The sequence below is a fragment of the Orycteropus afer genome, unplaced genomic scaffold, assembly GCF_000298275.1.
Source record: "Orycteropus afer afer isolate SDZICR_OR568_19922 unplaced genomic scaffold, OryAfe1.0 scaffold00216, whole genome shotgun sequence".
NCBI lineage: Eukaryota > Metazoa > Chordata > Mammalia > Tubulidentata > Orycteropodidae > Orycteropus > Orycteropus afer.
Window position 1 is genome coordinate 5443126 of NW_006921803.1, and position 14733 is coordinate 5457858.

Sequence of the window (14733 nt, forward strand, 5' to 3'; positions counted from 1 at the left end):
GCTCCACAGGGTTTACAATGGCTAATTTTTTGAAAGTAGATTGCCAGGCCTTTCTCTCAAGGTACCTGTGGGTGGACTTAAACCTTCAGCCTTGCAGTTAGCAGCTGGTTATGTTAACTGTTTGTAATACTCTGGGACTGTGACAAGCCACTAGTGGTCTCATATCTCCCAGTATGAAGTGATTCGCAAGCACTACCATCTTCCAGGTTTTTCAGGCCAAAATCAGAACCGTCCTGTTCCTCTTATTCTCCTCACAGTCAGAAGGCTCCTTGGAAGCAAGGATGGCTTCTCACTGACCTGTTTAATTACAAAATATATCCCTATCCTGGGGGTCCCGGTGGCTCCACAGGATGATGACCTGGCAATCTGCTTCTGTAAAGATTACAGCCAAGAAGACCTTATGGGGCAGTTCTGTTCCGTCACTGGGTCACTGTGTCAAAACTGACTCAACGGCACACCAATAATCCCCACTCCGATATGTCTCACTACCTCTGTGGCCCCTGGAGCCCCTGTTGTTGTTCTTATGTGCTGTCAAGTCAGATCCGACTCATAGCAACCCCTCCTTGGGTTTCCGAGGCAGTATCACTATAGAAGTAGATTGCCCAACCTGCCTTCCCAGGAGTGGCAGGTGGGTTTGAACCGCCAGCCTTCTGGTTAGCAGTCAAGTGCCTTAGGCACTATGCTACCAGAGCTCCTCTGTTTACATGCTCAGCTGCTAACCAAAAAGATTGGAGATTTGAGTCCCCTCAGAGGTGCCTTGGAAGAAAGACTTGGAGATCTCCCAAAAAATCAGCTACAGAAAACCCATAGTGTTCCATAAAACCCACAGTTCTACTCTGACACACAAGGGAGCACCACCAGCTGGAACAGATTCAACAGCAATTGGTTTCCATGGCTCCCACCTTAGACTTCAGCACCATTCTTTGTGGTATCTTCACCTAGCTGTCCTCCTACAGTCTTCTATAACCAGGGGCTAGTGTGATCATTTAAAAATGTTTAGATAGTCTTTCATCCGTGTTCATAACCCTTTAATGGCTTCTAGAGCATAATTAGAATAAGATCGAATTCTGTAAGGAAAATTCTACAAGATACACCCACCCAACTCTCACCAACATTCCCATTCCTACAACATCCAGCTCAAGTCCTCTTCTGACTTTTGGTACTAGCTGTTCCTGTCCTCAATCTCTTTCTCCAGGTCCTCATGTAGCTGGCTCTTTACCAATATGCAGGGATCACTTAAAATTCACCTCTTCAAAGGTCTGACCCCCTACTCTCACCAATCACTGTCATTTGGTGTTTTATTTTCACATTTGTAGGCCTCTCACCCTCTATAAGAATATAAACTTGAAGAAAACAGAGACCTTGTCTTAAAGATATATCCCTAATGTCTGGCAAGTATTCCATAAATATTTTGGAATAAATAAGATTTGGCTAATAGACAGCTAGATTTGAACAATAAACTAAACATTATACTGTCAAAACTGATGGTATTTTCCATCTGAGTGAGCTCACTGTATCCTCCAAAGTAGGGAGAATGAGTTTTAGTTGGAATTCCTGGTGATAACTATATTATAAAAAGGGAGGTATATGAGGCTAACATTAGCAAAATGCCTAGAACTGGGCTGGGAAACTTCCATGTTACTACATTTAAATGTGCAACCTTCTGAGTAGGTGTTACTACGCAACCAGCCAGCACTGGGGCTGTGGTATGAGGCTCCACAGCTGCCTCCTCCCCTCCCCTTGCACCTCCAACTGAACTGCTGTTTTGCAGATGATCAGATGAAATGGTGGTAGTGGATCTGGCCACTTATGCCATCTGCCAGTGAAGTAATCGTGGGCTCAGATACACTAATGTATTTCCCATATCCACAACGGGAAGGAGAATGCCCAGAGGGCACAGGCTGGAGAGCCACTTATGGGTGCCAACCCCCCTTCCTTAAGATTCCTTATAGATGACTTTTTTGGTTTACTCTTTTTTTCCTTCAAATACATAAACCAGGTAATATATATATATATATATATATATATTTGCCATTTCAACCATTTTTACCTGTACAATTCAGTGACATTAACTATGTTCACTATGTTGAACAACCATCACCACTATCTGCTTCCAAATTTTTTTACCTCCTTAACAGCAACTCAGTACCCCTTAAAGCAGTAACTCCACGTCCCTCTCATCTGCCCCAGGTAACCACCAATAAAGTTTGTTACTGCTAGGTGCTGTAGAGTCAGTTCTAACTTGCAGCAACCCAGAACGAAATGCTGCCTGGTCCTGCACCGTCCTATAACCGTTGCTAAGTTTGAGCCCATTGTGGCAGCCACTGTGTAAACCCATCTCTTTGAGGGTCTTCCTCTTTTTGCTGATCCTCTACCAAGCATGATATCCTTCTGTAGGGATTATCCCTCCTGATGATGTATCCAAAGTAAGCAAGAAAAAGTCTCAGCATCCTCACTTCTAAGGAGCATTCTGGCTGAGTTTCCTCTAAGACAGATTTGTCCATTCTTCTGGCAGTACATGGGATACTTAATATTTTTTGGCAACAACATAATTCAAAGGCATCAATTCTTCTTTGGTCTTATTCATTGTTCAGCTTTTACATGTATATGAGGCTACTGAAGACACCATGGATTGGGTCAGGGCACACCCTAAACAAAGTGACATCTTTGCTTTTGAACACTTTAAGGAAATCTTTTGCAGCAGATTTGCCCAATGCTATATGTCACTTGATTTCCTGTCTGCTGCATCTCTGTGCATTGATTGTAGATTCAAGCAAAATGAAGTCCTTGACAACTTCAACATGTGGTCTCTATGTATTTACCTACTCAAGCTATTTCAAAGAAGTGGAACGATCATACGATATCTGTCCTTTAGTTTCTGACCTCTTTCACACAGCACATTTTCAAGCTTCATCCATGTCATGGTATGTATCACGACTTCATTTCTCTTTATAGCTGAGTAACCTTCCACTGCATGGATATACCACATTTTGCTCATCCATTCATCTGTTGATGGACATTTGGGTTGTTTCCACCTTTTGGCAATTGTGATGAGTGATGCAATGAACAATGGTGTACCAGTATGTTTGTATCCCTGCTTTTGAGCCTTCTGGGTATATATGTGCGAGTGGAATTGCTGGGTTCGGTTTACTGTTACTCACAGAATAAAACAGAAAACATAAAGCAACCACATGCCAGAATTCAGAAATGTCTCACCACATCTAACAGGTGGAATGTCGAGCTCTAGACCCACTTTTATCACTAACCATGGCAGTTGGCCTTTCAGGGCCTCAGCCTCATGACTGAATAAAGGGGGGTGGGTGGCTATGTGGTCCTGATGGGACATTCCAGCCCTACTATTCTGTAATTTAGGGATACAACATGGCTTTTATTAGTCTTCTTTTGCCCTGGGCACTGGTGCCTCATGTTATCTGTATAGAATGTTGCCTCTACGGTCTGAGAGTTATGGTGGTGGCGTCATGGCTTCTCAACAGCAAAGGTGTCGCCCTTTCCAATCTCAGAGCCAAATCAGCAGGCAGGCCTAGCACTATTTGTACCTCTTAATTTTTATACTCAGCAGCTCGCCAGGATCAAAAACACCCACCATGCAATATTTTCATTGTGCTGCAAACACAGTGCCCATTCTATACTTAAATGTACTGCATTAATTTTTCAGGGAAGCTGTGTGGCAGGGAGAACTCTGAACCAGAGTAAAGTGAGACTAATTTAAATAGCATTTCTCTGTATTTATGGTACTTTAAGTGTAATTTTGTAAGGAAAAGGTGACACTTTCCTGCATGTCCAATGACAGCTATTGTAATTTAACTGTTTGAGACAAGATATTCAATATTAATCCATTTCCCCTAATAACGCTACGTGTGCAGTCACATCAATTCTGCCTCACAGCAACCCTGTATGACAGCACAGGACAGGCCCGTAGATTCTTCTAGGCTGAAATCTTTATAGAAGTAGATTGCCAGGTCTTTCCTCCTGTGGAACATCTGGCGGGTTTAACAGCCAACCTTTCGATTAGCCGTCAAGCACATAACCATCGCAACCAGGGCTCCTTCCCCAATAATGTAATAATGTTGTTTTGTCGTCGAGTTGAACTCGACTCATAGCGACCCCTCCTTGGGTTTCCAAGGCAGTATCACTATGGAAGTAGATTGCCCAACCTTCCTTCTGAGAAGTGGCTGGTGGGTTTGAACCGCCAGCCTTCTGGTTAGCAGTCAAGTGCCTGAGGCACTATGCTACCAGAGCTCCCCCCCCCAATAATAAGCACTACCACTGAAAAAGCTTCAGCAGTGTGTTAGACACACCCACCAGCTGTCAAGTGGCTTCCCACTCACCGGGACCCCATGTGTGTCAGAGCAGAACTGTGCTCCTTAGGGTTTTCAATGGCTGATTTTTCAAAGTAGATCTCCAGGCACCTATGGGTGGACTCAACTGCCAACCTTTCCATCAGCAGAAGAGCACTTAACCATTTGTGCCAGCAGGGATTCTGCATTCAATGCTAAACTTCCCAACAAACCCTGCAGTACTATACTGACTTTAGAATGAGCGCTTAAAGAACTCACAGACTTTGCCCAGAGCTTCATGAAAACCCTTTCTGCCTTGCTCTCTAACCCTGGCACAGGTGGGGAAGTTCTATAAATATCTGTTGAACGAAGAAGTCTTTTCAAAATGGCAGAAAGTTTCACAGCTAAGTCTGACTGTTACACCCCCAGACCCATTTCATTCAAGGTGTTCTCATCAAGATCTGCAAAGGGCTAATACGCTAACCACTCTGACAGCACATGGACCGCCTTCTCTCCGGAGAACTTTAGAGTGTGGGAAACCAAGAGATGATTGGAGAAGGCCACGGACCTTCCAATCCCAGCCGCCAAGAATCTTTAAAAGCCAAACAAGTTAACTATATATTCTTAATAATAAGCAACCTACAAGAGGTCTTAAAAGTTTTATCACCAACTTTCCCTTGTGCACTGTAATTCCACACTCTTTCTCAGACACCAACTAGGAAGTATTTAAAGCCCTCACTCCTCAGGCCAAAGCTCCCAATGCACAATGATCCCTTGTGCCGGAACCCCTGAGGGCTGAAGCCATGAGGAAACCGAGCCCGAACTTCCAGGGTTGCAAACAAAGCAGTTTAAAGCCAGAGTGGGAAAGCCAGTACTACCTGAAGGTATTAAAAAAAAAAAAAAAAAATCAGAAGCCTCACAGCATTTACGCAGCTGGGGAAAACTTCAGCAGATAAGGCCCAAATTTGGAAGAGAAATAAGCCGGAAACTTGCCGAAGAACATGTACGCAGTTGGCACACGTGGGCCGCAGCCAGAGAGGGAGCGAGGGAGCGGAAGCATGAGCTGGACAAGGCAAGAGGAGACGGTCTCCACGGGGCAGGCACGTAGTCACCTCAGTCACCCGCTATTTGCAGCCAGGCACATCCCCCGGGAGAGCAAAGGACTTGCCTACGCTATGCAGACGCGAGTGCACAGAAGATCAAAGTTGGGGCGAGTTGGCAAACATATCCCTTCTTTCCCCCAGGCGAATGGGACCCGGGTGCCGCTCCCCAGACCATCCAAGCCGCAGCTGGGGCGCACGCGCAAGGCAATTGGCCAGAGGCGCGGTTCCCAGTAATCCGGGTTAGTGGACTACCTGCAGAGCTGACTGCAGCCGCAGGGACGGCTAATCTCACCTTCACGGCCGTGGTGGCGGCCCCCGACGCCATGTCTGTAGAATGCAAGGCACCCCTCTGTACCGCGCTGGAGAGAAGGCTGCAATCTTGCACCTAGACAAGAGCACCAACAAGCGGGAACAGGTTCAAACGCCGGCGCTGGAGCGAGCAGTGCAGATTCAGGAGGGCGGCCCTGACTCCACCTCTTCCTCCCCAGGAGGGGGCTGGATTGGCTGATGTGCGAGACCGCCTGCCAACCCCCTCCTCAAAGAGCGGTTCCGCGGTCCGCCCCTTTGTGGAGACCTTTCCGGTTTTCGATTTTTTGTTGTTTTCTACCCCGTGTTCTAACTAGCGGGTTCACTATAATGACGATAGAAACCATTTATGGAACGCTTGCATAGTGCCAGACTTTGTGTCATGTCTTTTAATGAGCTCAGCTCTCTTTCACAAAAACCCTATAAGGAAACCAGCACTGCCTGCTCTGCCCAGTACTAGTTGTAAAGAAAGGCCTGCCTACATTCCTGAAGTTCTCGCGGGAGGGCGAATCATCTTCATAAACTGAGAGTTACTCCAGCTGCTGCCTCTGGGCGGAGGCAGAGGACCAGTGTTCTCCACCGTTATGCAGGCAGAAGAAATTGGCTCATTTCACATAATTTCTAGGCTCCAGAACAGAGATGGGATTAACTGCCTTAATTCAGGTATCAGGATAACACGAGGGAAATAGACAAAGAGTAACTGAGGTACTGGTTAACCTTTCCGATTTACAAAGTATAGTTTACTCATAGGAACTCTGGTGGCGTAGTGCTTATAAGGCATTTGATTGCTAACCGGAAGGCTGGCGGTTCAAACCCACCAGCCACTCCTGGAAAGGAAGGTTGGGCAATCTACTTCCGTAGTGATACCGCTTCGGAAACCCAAGGAGGGGTCACTATGAGTCGGATCTGACTACACGGCAGTGAGTTTTTTTTTTTGTTTGTTTTTTTGGTTAGTTTATTCATGTTCAATGCACGCGTCTCTGTGTGTGTGTGTGTGTGTGTGTGTGTGTGTGCTTTTAAAGGGATGAGGTATCTTTAACCTCTTGTACCCCGAGGAGCATCCGATACACCTAGATTCAGAATCCAGGCTCATGTCTCCATCATTCAAGACTGGTAGAAAACGCCTTCCTCTCCCAGCTCTCCACTGGGGTAATCCCTTACTCTCAAAACCCCTACTCTTTCCTGCTGGCAGAACAACTCCATTTAACCTCTTGATGAATTGAGCCCTCCCCAAAATCACTGGGTGGCAATGATCTTAAGGATGCCTCTGAGGCACAGAAATGCTACTAAGCACTTACGCGGTGAGAAAGAAGGGCTGTGAAAAGACACTCTCCTTTTTCCCTACAGCAGCAAAACACTGAAATGTCAGTACAATTTTTTTTCAATATATCACTGTCTTATATTGGCCTGGATACTACCCAGATAGCCTATTTACTTAAATGGTAAAAGTCTTTAATTTTCTCATTATTTTTGCTTTAGGTCTAAGTTGCACTATTGGGGACCAGGAAGCCCACCACTTAGAAGGGGACATTGCAGGGGCATAGAAGCCCAAAGTCTTATGGCTGCTACTTCAGTAGGAGACAGTGACCAGCTTATGTGCTTTGAGTGATCAGCATTGCCTTTCTGCCACAAGTTAGAAGAGAGTTGCATTAGACCCTCATAAGCACTAGACCCCTGGGCAGCGAGGGATCTGGAAACTTGGAGGGAAATAGACTGGACTTACGGACTCCCCTGCTTTTACATGTGAAGGCTCAAACATTTGCTCTTGGACATGTGATGTCTGTGAAGAGGAAATTGTGCCAGGCCTGGCCTAGTTTTTGAGTGATGTAGTTCACAAGCAGTTTCTGGAGAGAAAATAACATCTCCAAACAAAATTTAAGAAACTCTCTGACTTCTGAGAAGCCAGGCATCTACTCACCAGCTGATTGTCAGGTAATAGTTTGTTATTTGTGTATGATGACATGTAGCTCAAGAGAAATTGTTCCACCTCTCAAGGGAACTAGCAGTTTTCCTCATAAGACATTATGAGTAATACACACCCACAACACACATGCTTAGAAGCAAATACAGACACACACATACTTAGAAGTAGTCAACTTAATAGCTACAACAGGATTTTTTAGTAAACAAACTAAACCCAACCATTTTAGAAGGGTATTTCAAAATAAATTTCCAGAAATTTTAAATATGTATAGTCACCTTAAATATATAGTCAGCCTGTGTCAGAGATGTATTTAACTCATTGATGAAGGAACTAGCAGGATGACAAAGCTGATTCAAAGGAGGATAAAATAAGCTGAAACAATAAGAAAAAAAGAATGTGAGAATAAAATTGAAAAATTAGTTACAAAACTGGATTTTGTTTTATAGGGCAATAAAACTGTAGCCTTTGAAGTTATCTTGTCTATGAATAGGTACCTTTTGCATCTCTGAAAGGAAAAAAAATTTTTTAGCTTATCAGTGTTCTGTAAGATAGCATCTAACATCACAGAGTCTGAACCCTTATCACTAAGGAACAACAACAAAACAGTTTACCCTCTTCACTTTAAGTCAGGGGTGAGTAACCCTCATGTGCCAAGAGGCAAAATCAAGGAAAATTCTACTCTTGAAGCATGAAAGCATACCAACCCACTGCCATTGAGTCGATTCTGACTCATAGTGATCCTGTAGGACAGAGAAGAACTTCTCCACAGGGTTCCAAGGCTGGAAATCTTTATAGGGAGCTCTGGTAGTGTAGTGCTTAACTACTAACCAGAAGTTTGACTGCTAACCAAAAGGCTGGTGGTTCAAACCCATGAGCCACTCCTTTGATAGAAGATTGGGCAATCTACTTCCATAGTGATACCATCTTGGAAGCTCAAGGAAGGGTCGCTAGGAGTCGGATCCGACTCGATGGTAATGAGTGAAAATCTTTATAGAAGCAGACTCCTGCATCTTTCTCCCATGGAGTGTCTGGTGAGTTCAAACCACCAACCTTTTGTTTATCAGCCGAGCACTTAACCACTCTACCACCAGAGCTCCTTTCATTTAATACCTAATTGAATGAACAAGGCTATATTTCAGGACAAGTTTTTAACCAACCACCCAGTTGTTGTCATGTTAACACTGACTCATGGTGACCTCATGTGTGTCTGAGTAGAACTGTAGTCTGTAGGGTTTTTTCATGGCTGATTTTCCAGAAATAGATTGCCAGGCTTTTCTTCTGGGTGGACTGGAACCTGCAAACTTTCTGTTAGCAGCCAAGAGCAGTAACTATTTGCATCGCCAAGGATTGTACAGCTTTATATATGGACACTAAAATTTGAATTGCATATTTTCATGTGTGACAAAATATTCTTCTTCTTTTGATTTTTTCCCCAATTATTTGAGAATGTATAACTATTTGTTAACCAGAAGGCTGGTGGTTCAAACCCACCAGCCACTCCTCGGAAGGAAGATGGGGCAATCTATTTCTGTAGTGATACTGCCCCGGAAACCCAAGGAGGGGTCACTATGAGTCGGGTCCAATTCAGTGGTACATAACAACAACAACAACATAACTATTTGTAGCTTGTAGTTGTACAGAAACAGGTGGAGAGCTAGATTAGGCCAATGGGGCTGAACATAGTTTACCCTTTCCCTCCTTGAGTTTCACGTTCCTTGGACAGGTGTATTAGTCATTGTTTTAGTGTATCTTTGAAAACCAAAAACCCAAGCTCACTGCCATCAAGTCGGATTTGACTCATAGCGACCCCTCCTTGGGTTTCCAAAATATTATCTCTATGCCCAATCTTCCCTCTGAGAAGTGGCTGGTGGGTTTGAACCTCCCACCTTCTGGTTAGCAGTTGAAAGCCTTAGGCACTACACTATCAAAGTTCCTATCTTTGAAAAGGCAAGCAGTAATTTTTTTTTTTGCCTCATTTCCATGTTTTGGATAATCTTTTTTTTGTGTGTGTGATTTGGGTCAAGATTTATAGAGCAAATTCACTTTCCGTACAGCAGTTCACATATACTTTGTCTCATGACATTGACCACAGTTTTCCACAATGCAACAGCTCCCCTCCCACTTCCTCCCCATAGTTATCTCTTCCCAGTGTCCATCCTCCATGCACTCCTGCCCCTTGAGCTGTCTCCCTGTGCATAAGCAGCCCTTCTTTCTCCAATGATTGTTCTCTCTAAGGAGCGTATCTACCTGAGATAAATGTTCAACTCATATGCCTATCTTTTGTTTGGCTGGCACCATGGGTATGGGTTCAATTCCAGACCTGAAGGGCAGCTAGGGGCCATAGTCTATGTGGTTCCACCAGGCTCTGTCGGACCAGCAAACCTGGCCCCCCTCTTTTATTTCTCCAAATGATTTTGAGTTTTGTTCCACATTGTTCTCCCTCTCTATCAAGGATCTCCTACATAGATCCCCTTCCAAGTGGATAACAGTGGTAGCTGGGCACCATCTAGTTCTTCTGGTCGCATAGTCGTATAGGCTGCAGATCAGATGCTGTACCAGTCCCTAGGACTAATTGTTTCCATGAATTTTGTTTTTCTTCATTCTTCTTTGCTCTGAACGAAGAGAGACCCATCATTGCATCTAGATGGCAGCTTGCTAGCTTTTAAGATCCCAGACGCTACTCGCCAAAGTAGGAGGTGAAACAATGTTTTGTATAGTATATTATGCCAATTGAGCTTGACGTCCCCTGCGACTATGGTCCCAAGCCCACAGGTTCAACTATTTGGTCCCTCTGGGTAGCTGGCTGTGACCAAGCAGTGACCACAACCTTGCCCCTTGTCAGCTCTACTATACACCTGGGAATTCTGATCATTCACATAAACTTATAGGAAGATTGTCTGCCAACCCTATACATGTTCTTGGATACAGTCCCTATTTCATAGACATGCCTAATAGTTCAGCCTGTCCACCCATCTATCCACCCATATACCTGTGTTTGCCTTCACTGACAATGCAGAACCGTATGTGCAAAAGGGTTTATCTTTGTTGTCTGTACCTTCCATGTACCTCTCTATGTCTTTCTCATCCTCAATTCCACCATATTGGTCACTCCCATTTGGTATATTGCTCTTGTCTTCACCAATACTTACCTCTATCTAACAGTGTTCCCTCCCCTCCCCTCCCACCCCTGGTAATCAACAAAGAAAATTTCCTTCTATAGATAAACCTTTCCTTAACTTTTGCAATAACAGACTAATACAATATTTGTCCTTTTGTGAGGATAATCTTTTTCTTAACAGGCTATAGAAAAAAGGAGGACACCACTTAGAGTAGTCAGTAGTCTCCCATTTTTGATTGGTGAGGAAACCTCAAAGAGACAGTGAGAGTCTCAGAGTGTATCCTTGAAAGTAGTGTCCTGCTTTACCCTCATCTTCCTGCCCTATAAATTCCCTTCTAGCAACCTACCAGCCTTGCTTTTCTAAAGACAGTTCTAAAGAAGTACACTGTCTTGTATGAAACTCCAAATATCTGAACAGCTGCCCTTTTTTCAGATAATACCTCATGCATACTTCCCCAGCTTCCAACTCCTAGTCTATAAGGTATTAAGATGGTTTCACCAATAGTTGTCCATACCAGGTCTTGAGCAGTGGTCTTTCATTGTCCCACAGTCCCCTTGTAGTGGAAGGACCTAACAATAATTTATAAGTCTTTAACTATGACTAAATTATATGCTGTTTTTGAAGACTTCACTAAACCATCCCAGGACCCCTAAGCATTCAAGAATATTCACACAAATTTGTGAAATGTATCTTCTCAGGCAACCGTATCAGCTTTCTCACTGAACTGTCACATCTCCTTTCCCATCCTAGAATATGGCGTGTCAGTGCTGGCTGGGAACTGTAAAGTAGACCCTCTTCATTTGGGAATTTTAAGCTGGTGTCTATAAGTGCACAGTTGAAGAAATTCACATAACTCCCCCCCCCCTTGTAGAAATTTTGGCCAAAGTAAAAATTCTGAACAACCTAAAACCATCTCGCAGGTCACCAATTCTGAGTGACTCAAATCTTTTTTACACAGGTGCAGTGAGTTGGAATATATTGGCTGCTACTTTCCTTAATGGCAAAGGAGCTCTGGTGGCATAGTGGGTAAGGCATTTGACTGCTAACCGGAAGGTCAGAGGTTTAAACCCACCAGCTGCTCCATGGAAGGAAGATGAGGCAATCTACTTCTGTAAAGATTTACAGCCAAAGATTTAGCAAGCCAATGGAGGTTGTTGTGAGTCAGAATTGACTTTGATGGTGGTTGATTTGGTTCGATTTGGGTTTTTCTTAATGGAGTAGAGTCTGGCATTGGAAGCTTAGTAAAAAAGCTAAAGTTCTTTTAGCAACAAGTCACTCTGGATGTAGCAGAACATTGTCAACAAAATATCTTAAGAAATGACGAAAAGAAAACAATAACAAAATAATAATAACAACAGTAAATTAAAAAAAAAAAATTATTGCCTTCTCAAGTCAGCAGCCAGGCTGACCCATGCAGGCATAACAACATCAGAGATGTCTAAATTAGTGTAAAGTCATGTTCAGATACCACAGTGTCATCATTTGCACACAGTATGGTCACTGGCAAAATAGACATAATGACTCTTAACAAAATTGTGTTCCGAGAAATTTTTCCACAGGCAGTTCTCCAAATAATTTCTTCTTCTCCTGCCCAGAAGAGGGGGGGAAAAATATATATGTATCAGAAAAGACCCATTGATAGAGAAGGACATCCTGTTTGGTAGAGGGTCAGCGTAAATGAGGGAAACCCTCAGTGAGGTGGATTGACACAATAGCCAAAACACTGGACTCAAACATAGTGACTCAGCTGTGCACTTACAGATGATGGCTTTAATATTCCCAGATGAGAAGGGTGTACTTTGTAGTTCCACTTAGCACCAGCACACCAACTGGGTTTGAGAGGAGATGTGATGGTTCAGCGTGAAAGCTGGTGTAGTTGGTTGAGAAGAAGGCATAGCACTGAGTAATGCTTTGTTCTGTTATATGTAAGGTCACTATTAATTGGAGCCAAGTTAACTGTAAGTAATGGCAACAACTTTACAGAGGGAATTGTACGTATATAATAATGTCCTAAAAATATTTACAGCAAATTTTAGGTGACAATATTTTATAATTTTTTAATGAAAGTAGAGTGTCCTATTATAAAACATAACTCAGTCAAGTCCTTTTTCTGTGGAATGACAAAAAGTATTTGAGGTCTTCCAGTGGTCTGCTTGCCATTCTCAACAGGAGGTGGCATGTCTCCTCAGGAGGCCATTTAAAAATAATCAGAAGGATGATCTTTGGTTGTCACAATGTCACAATGGGAGGTGCTTCTAGCACTTAGTGCCCAGGAACTAGAGATGCTAAACATCCTACAATGTGTGGAACAGTTCTGCACAATGAATGAAAATTTGTCCTTCCCTAGATACCAACATTGCTTTCACTTAGAAACACTCCAGAAATAGCATTTGTATTGCCCAGAGGTGTAAATGGATAATATATACCCAAGGCAGTATTCTCACAATATATTTTCTTTATTGTGTTTGGATCATACTCAGTGGCATGAGAGCCTGGGGGTTGGCATCTGTGTTTTTGGTTGAGAGAAGGCCTATATGCTTTGAAATGAGATCAGCAGAAGTCAATTTTGACAATCTGTTTTAATTTTGGTGAGCTCTGGATGGTTGGATACACCTCTGACTATTTAATTGTCTTTAATTGTTTAATTGTCTTTAGTTTTCTCCATCCCTTCCTTCCATTCTAAGTCCATTTGACCCTAGAAATAGTTCTCATTCTAAGTTACTTTCTCTCTTTTTCAAAGCTCACTTCAAATTGTATCTGTTTTTATCACTTCTAGAGTCCCACTCTCAGAAGGAAGGTTGGGCAATCCTACTTCCGTAGTGATACTGCCTTGGAAACCCAAGGAGGGGTCGCTATGAGTCGGGGCCCACTCGACGGCACATAACAACAACAACAACAGAGTCCCACTGAAGTTAAATTATGTAACATTCAAATTTATTGAGGAAAAGTCTTTCCAGTTTTTTACTCTCGTCAGAATAATGCTGTGCATAAAGAATACATTCTGGTTGATGGAATGGCCATCCATCCTGGAATCCTCACATCCTATGAGGTAGGTATTATAATTTCTCTTACAGGATAAGCAAACTGCAAGGTGAACCCTAAAACCCTACGTCCCCCTTTGTGAAGAAGAGAGAGTGTGTTCAATCTTGCTCTAAAGAAACATGGATAGGAAAGGACCAAGAAATTGTAGGTTCTCAGAATATATTTTAATATTCCAGAAGCACACAATCTGCTGTTCTTAGAAGGTCAGGATCTGGCCTGTGACATGAGACCCATGCATTTGATGGGTTTTTGTGTGGCTCTTGTTCTTCATTCTGCTTTTAGAATTTAAGAAGCAACTGTGGGCAGAGCTTGGTGGTGTAGTGCCTAAGGCATTTGATTGCTAACTAGAAGGTTGCAGAAGGCTGGCAGTTCAAACCTACTGGCCATTCCTTGGAAGGAAGTTTGGAAAATCTGCTTCCATAGTGATACCTCCTCAGAAGTCCAAGGAGGGTCGGTCGCCATGAGTTGGATCTGACTCGATGGCAGTGAGTTTTTTTTTGTATGTGGGCAGTGGAGAAAAATAGAAATCTAGGAAATAACTCTGAGAGTTCTATTTTCTTTCCCTGCCAAATACACATGCTGCCTGGAAACAAAGTCTTGTAAGCCAATTAGAAATGCAGCTATGTTTGTCTTTTTAGCATCTTCAAGAGCAAAACATAAAATAGCTAATATTTATTGAGAGCTTTGTATTCTTTGTTTAATCCTCACAGCTATGCTTTGATGTGGATGCTCTTATAATCCTCATTTTATAGGTGAGGTTAAATCACCCTCACCCCATCCTTTCTATTGATTTGCCTCTTTCAAAAGCTTCCTTGTCTATTTGGGACCGTTAGATAGTTCTCCACTATCAAAAAATCAATTAAACCTTTCATTACTTCTAATTTGTAAATGTCTAATCACTCCAGAAGTTGTTTAACATGTTTTTTCTCCCAGGAGTCTGT

The 14733-nt window shown here is 43.1% G+C and overlaps 1 protein-coding gene across 1 annotated transcript in view; it reads right to left on the reverse strand.

The window, feature by feature from the left end:
- LOC103203417 (methylthioadenosine phosphorylase) overlaps positions 1–5726 on the reverse strand; it is a 50543-nt gene extending 44817 nt beyond the window's left edge. The window contains 1 exon segment of the mRNA XM_042781998.1: positions 5694–5726. Coding sequence (XP_042637932.1) covers positions 5694–5726 — 33 coding nt within the window.
- Positions 5727–14733: the final 9007 nt, after the last annotated feature.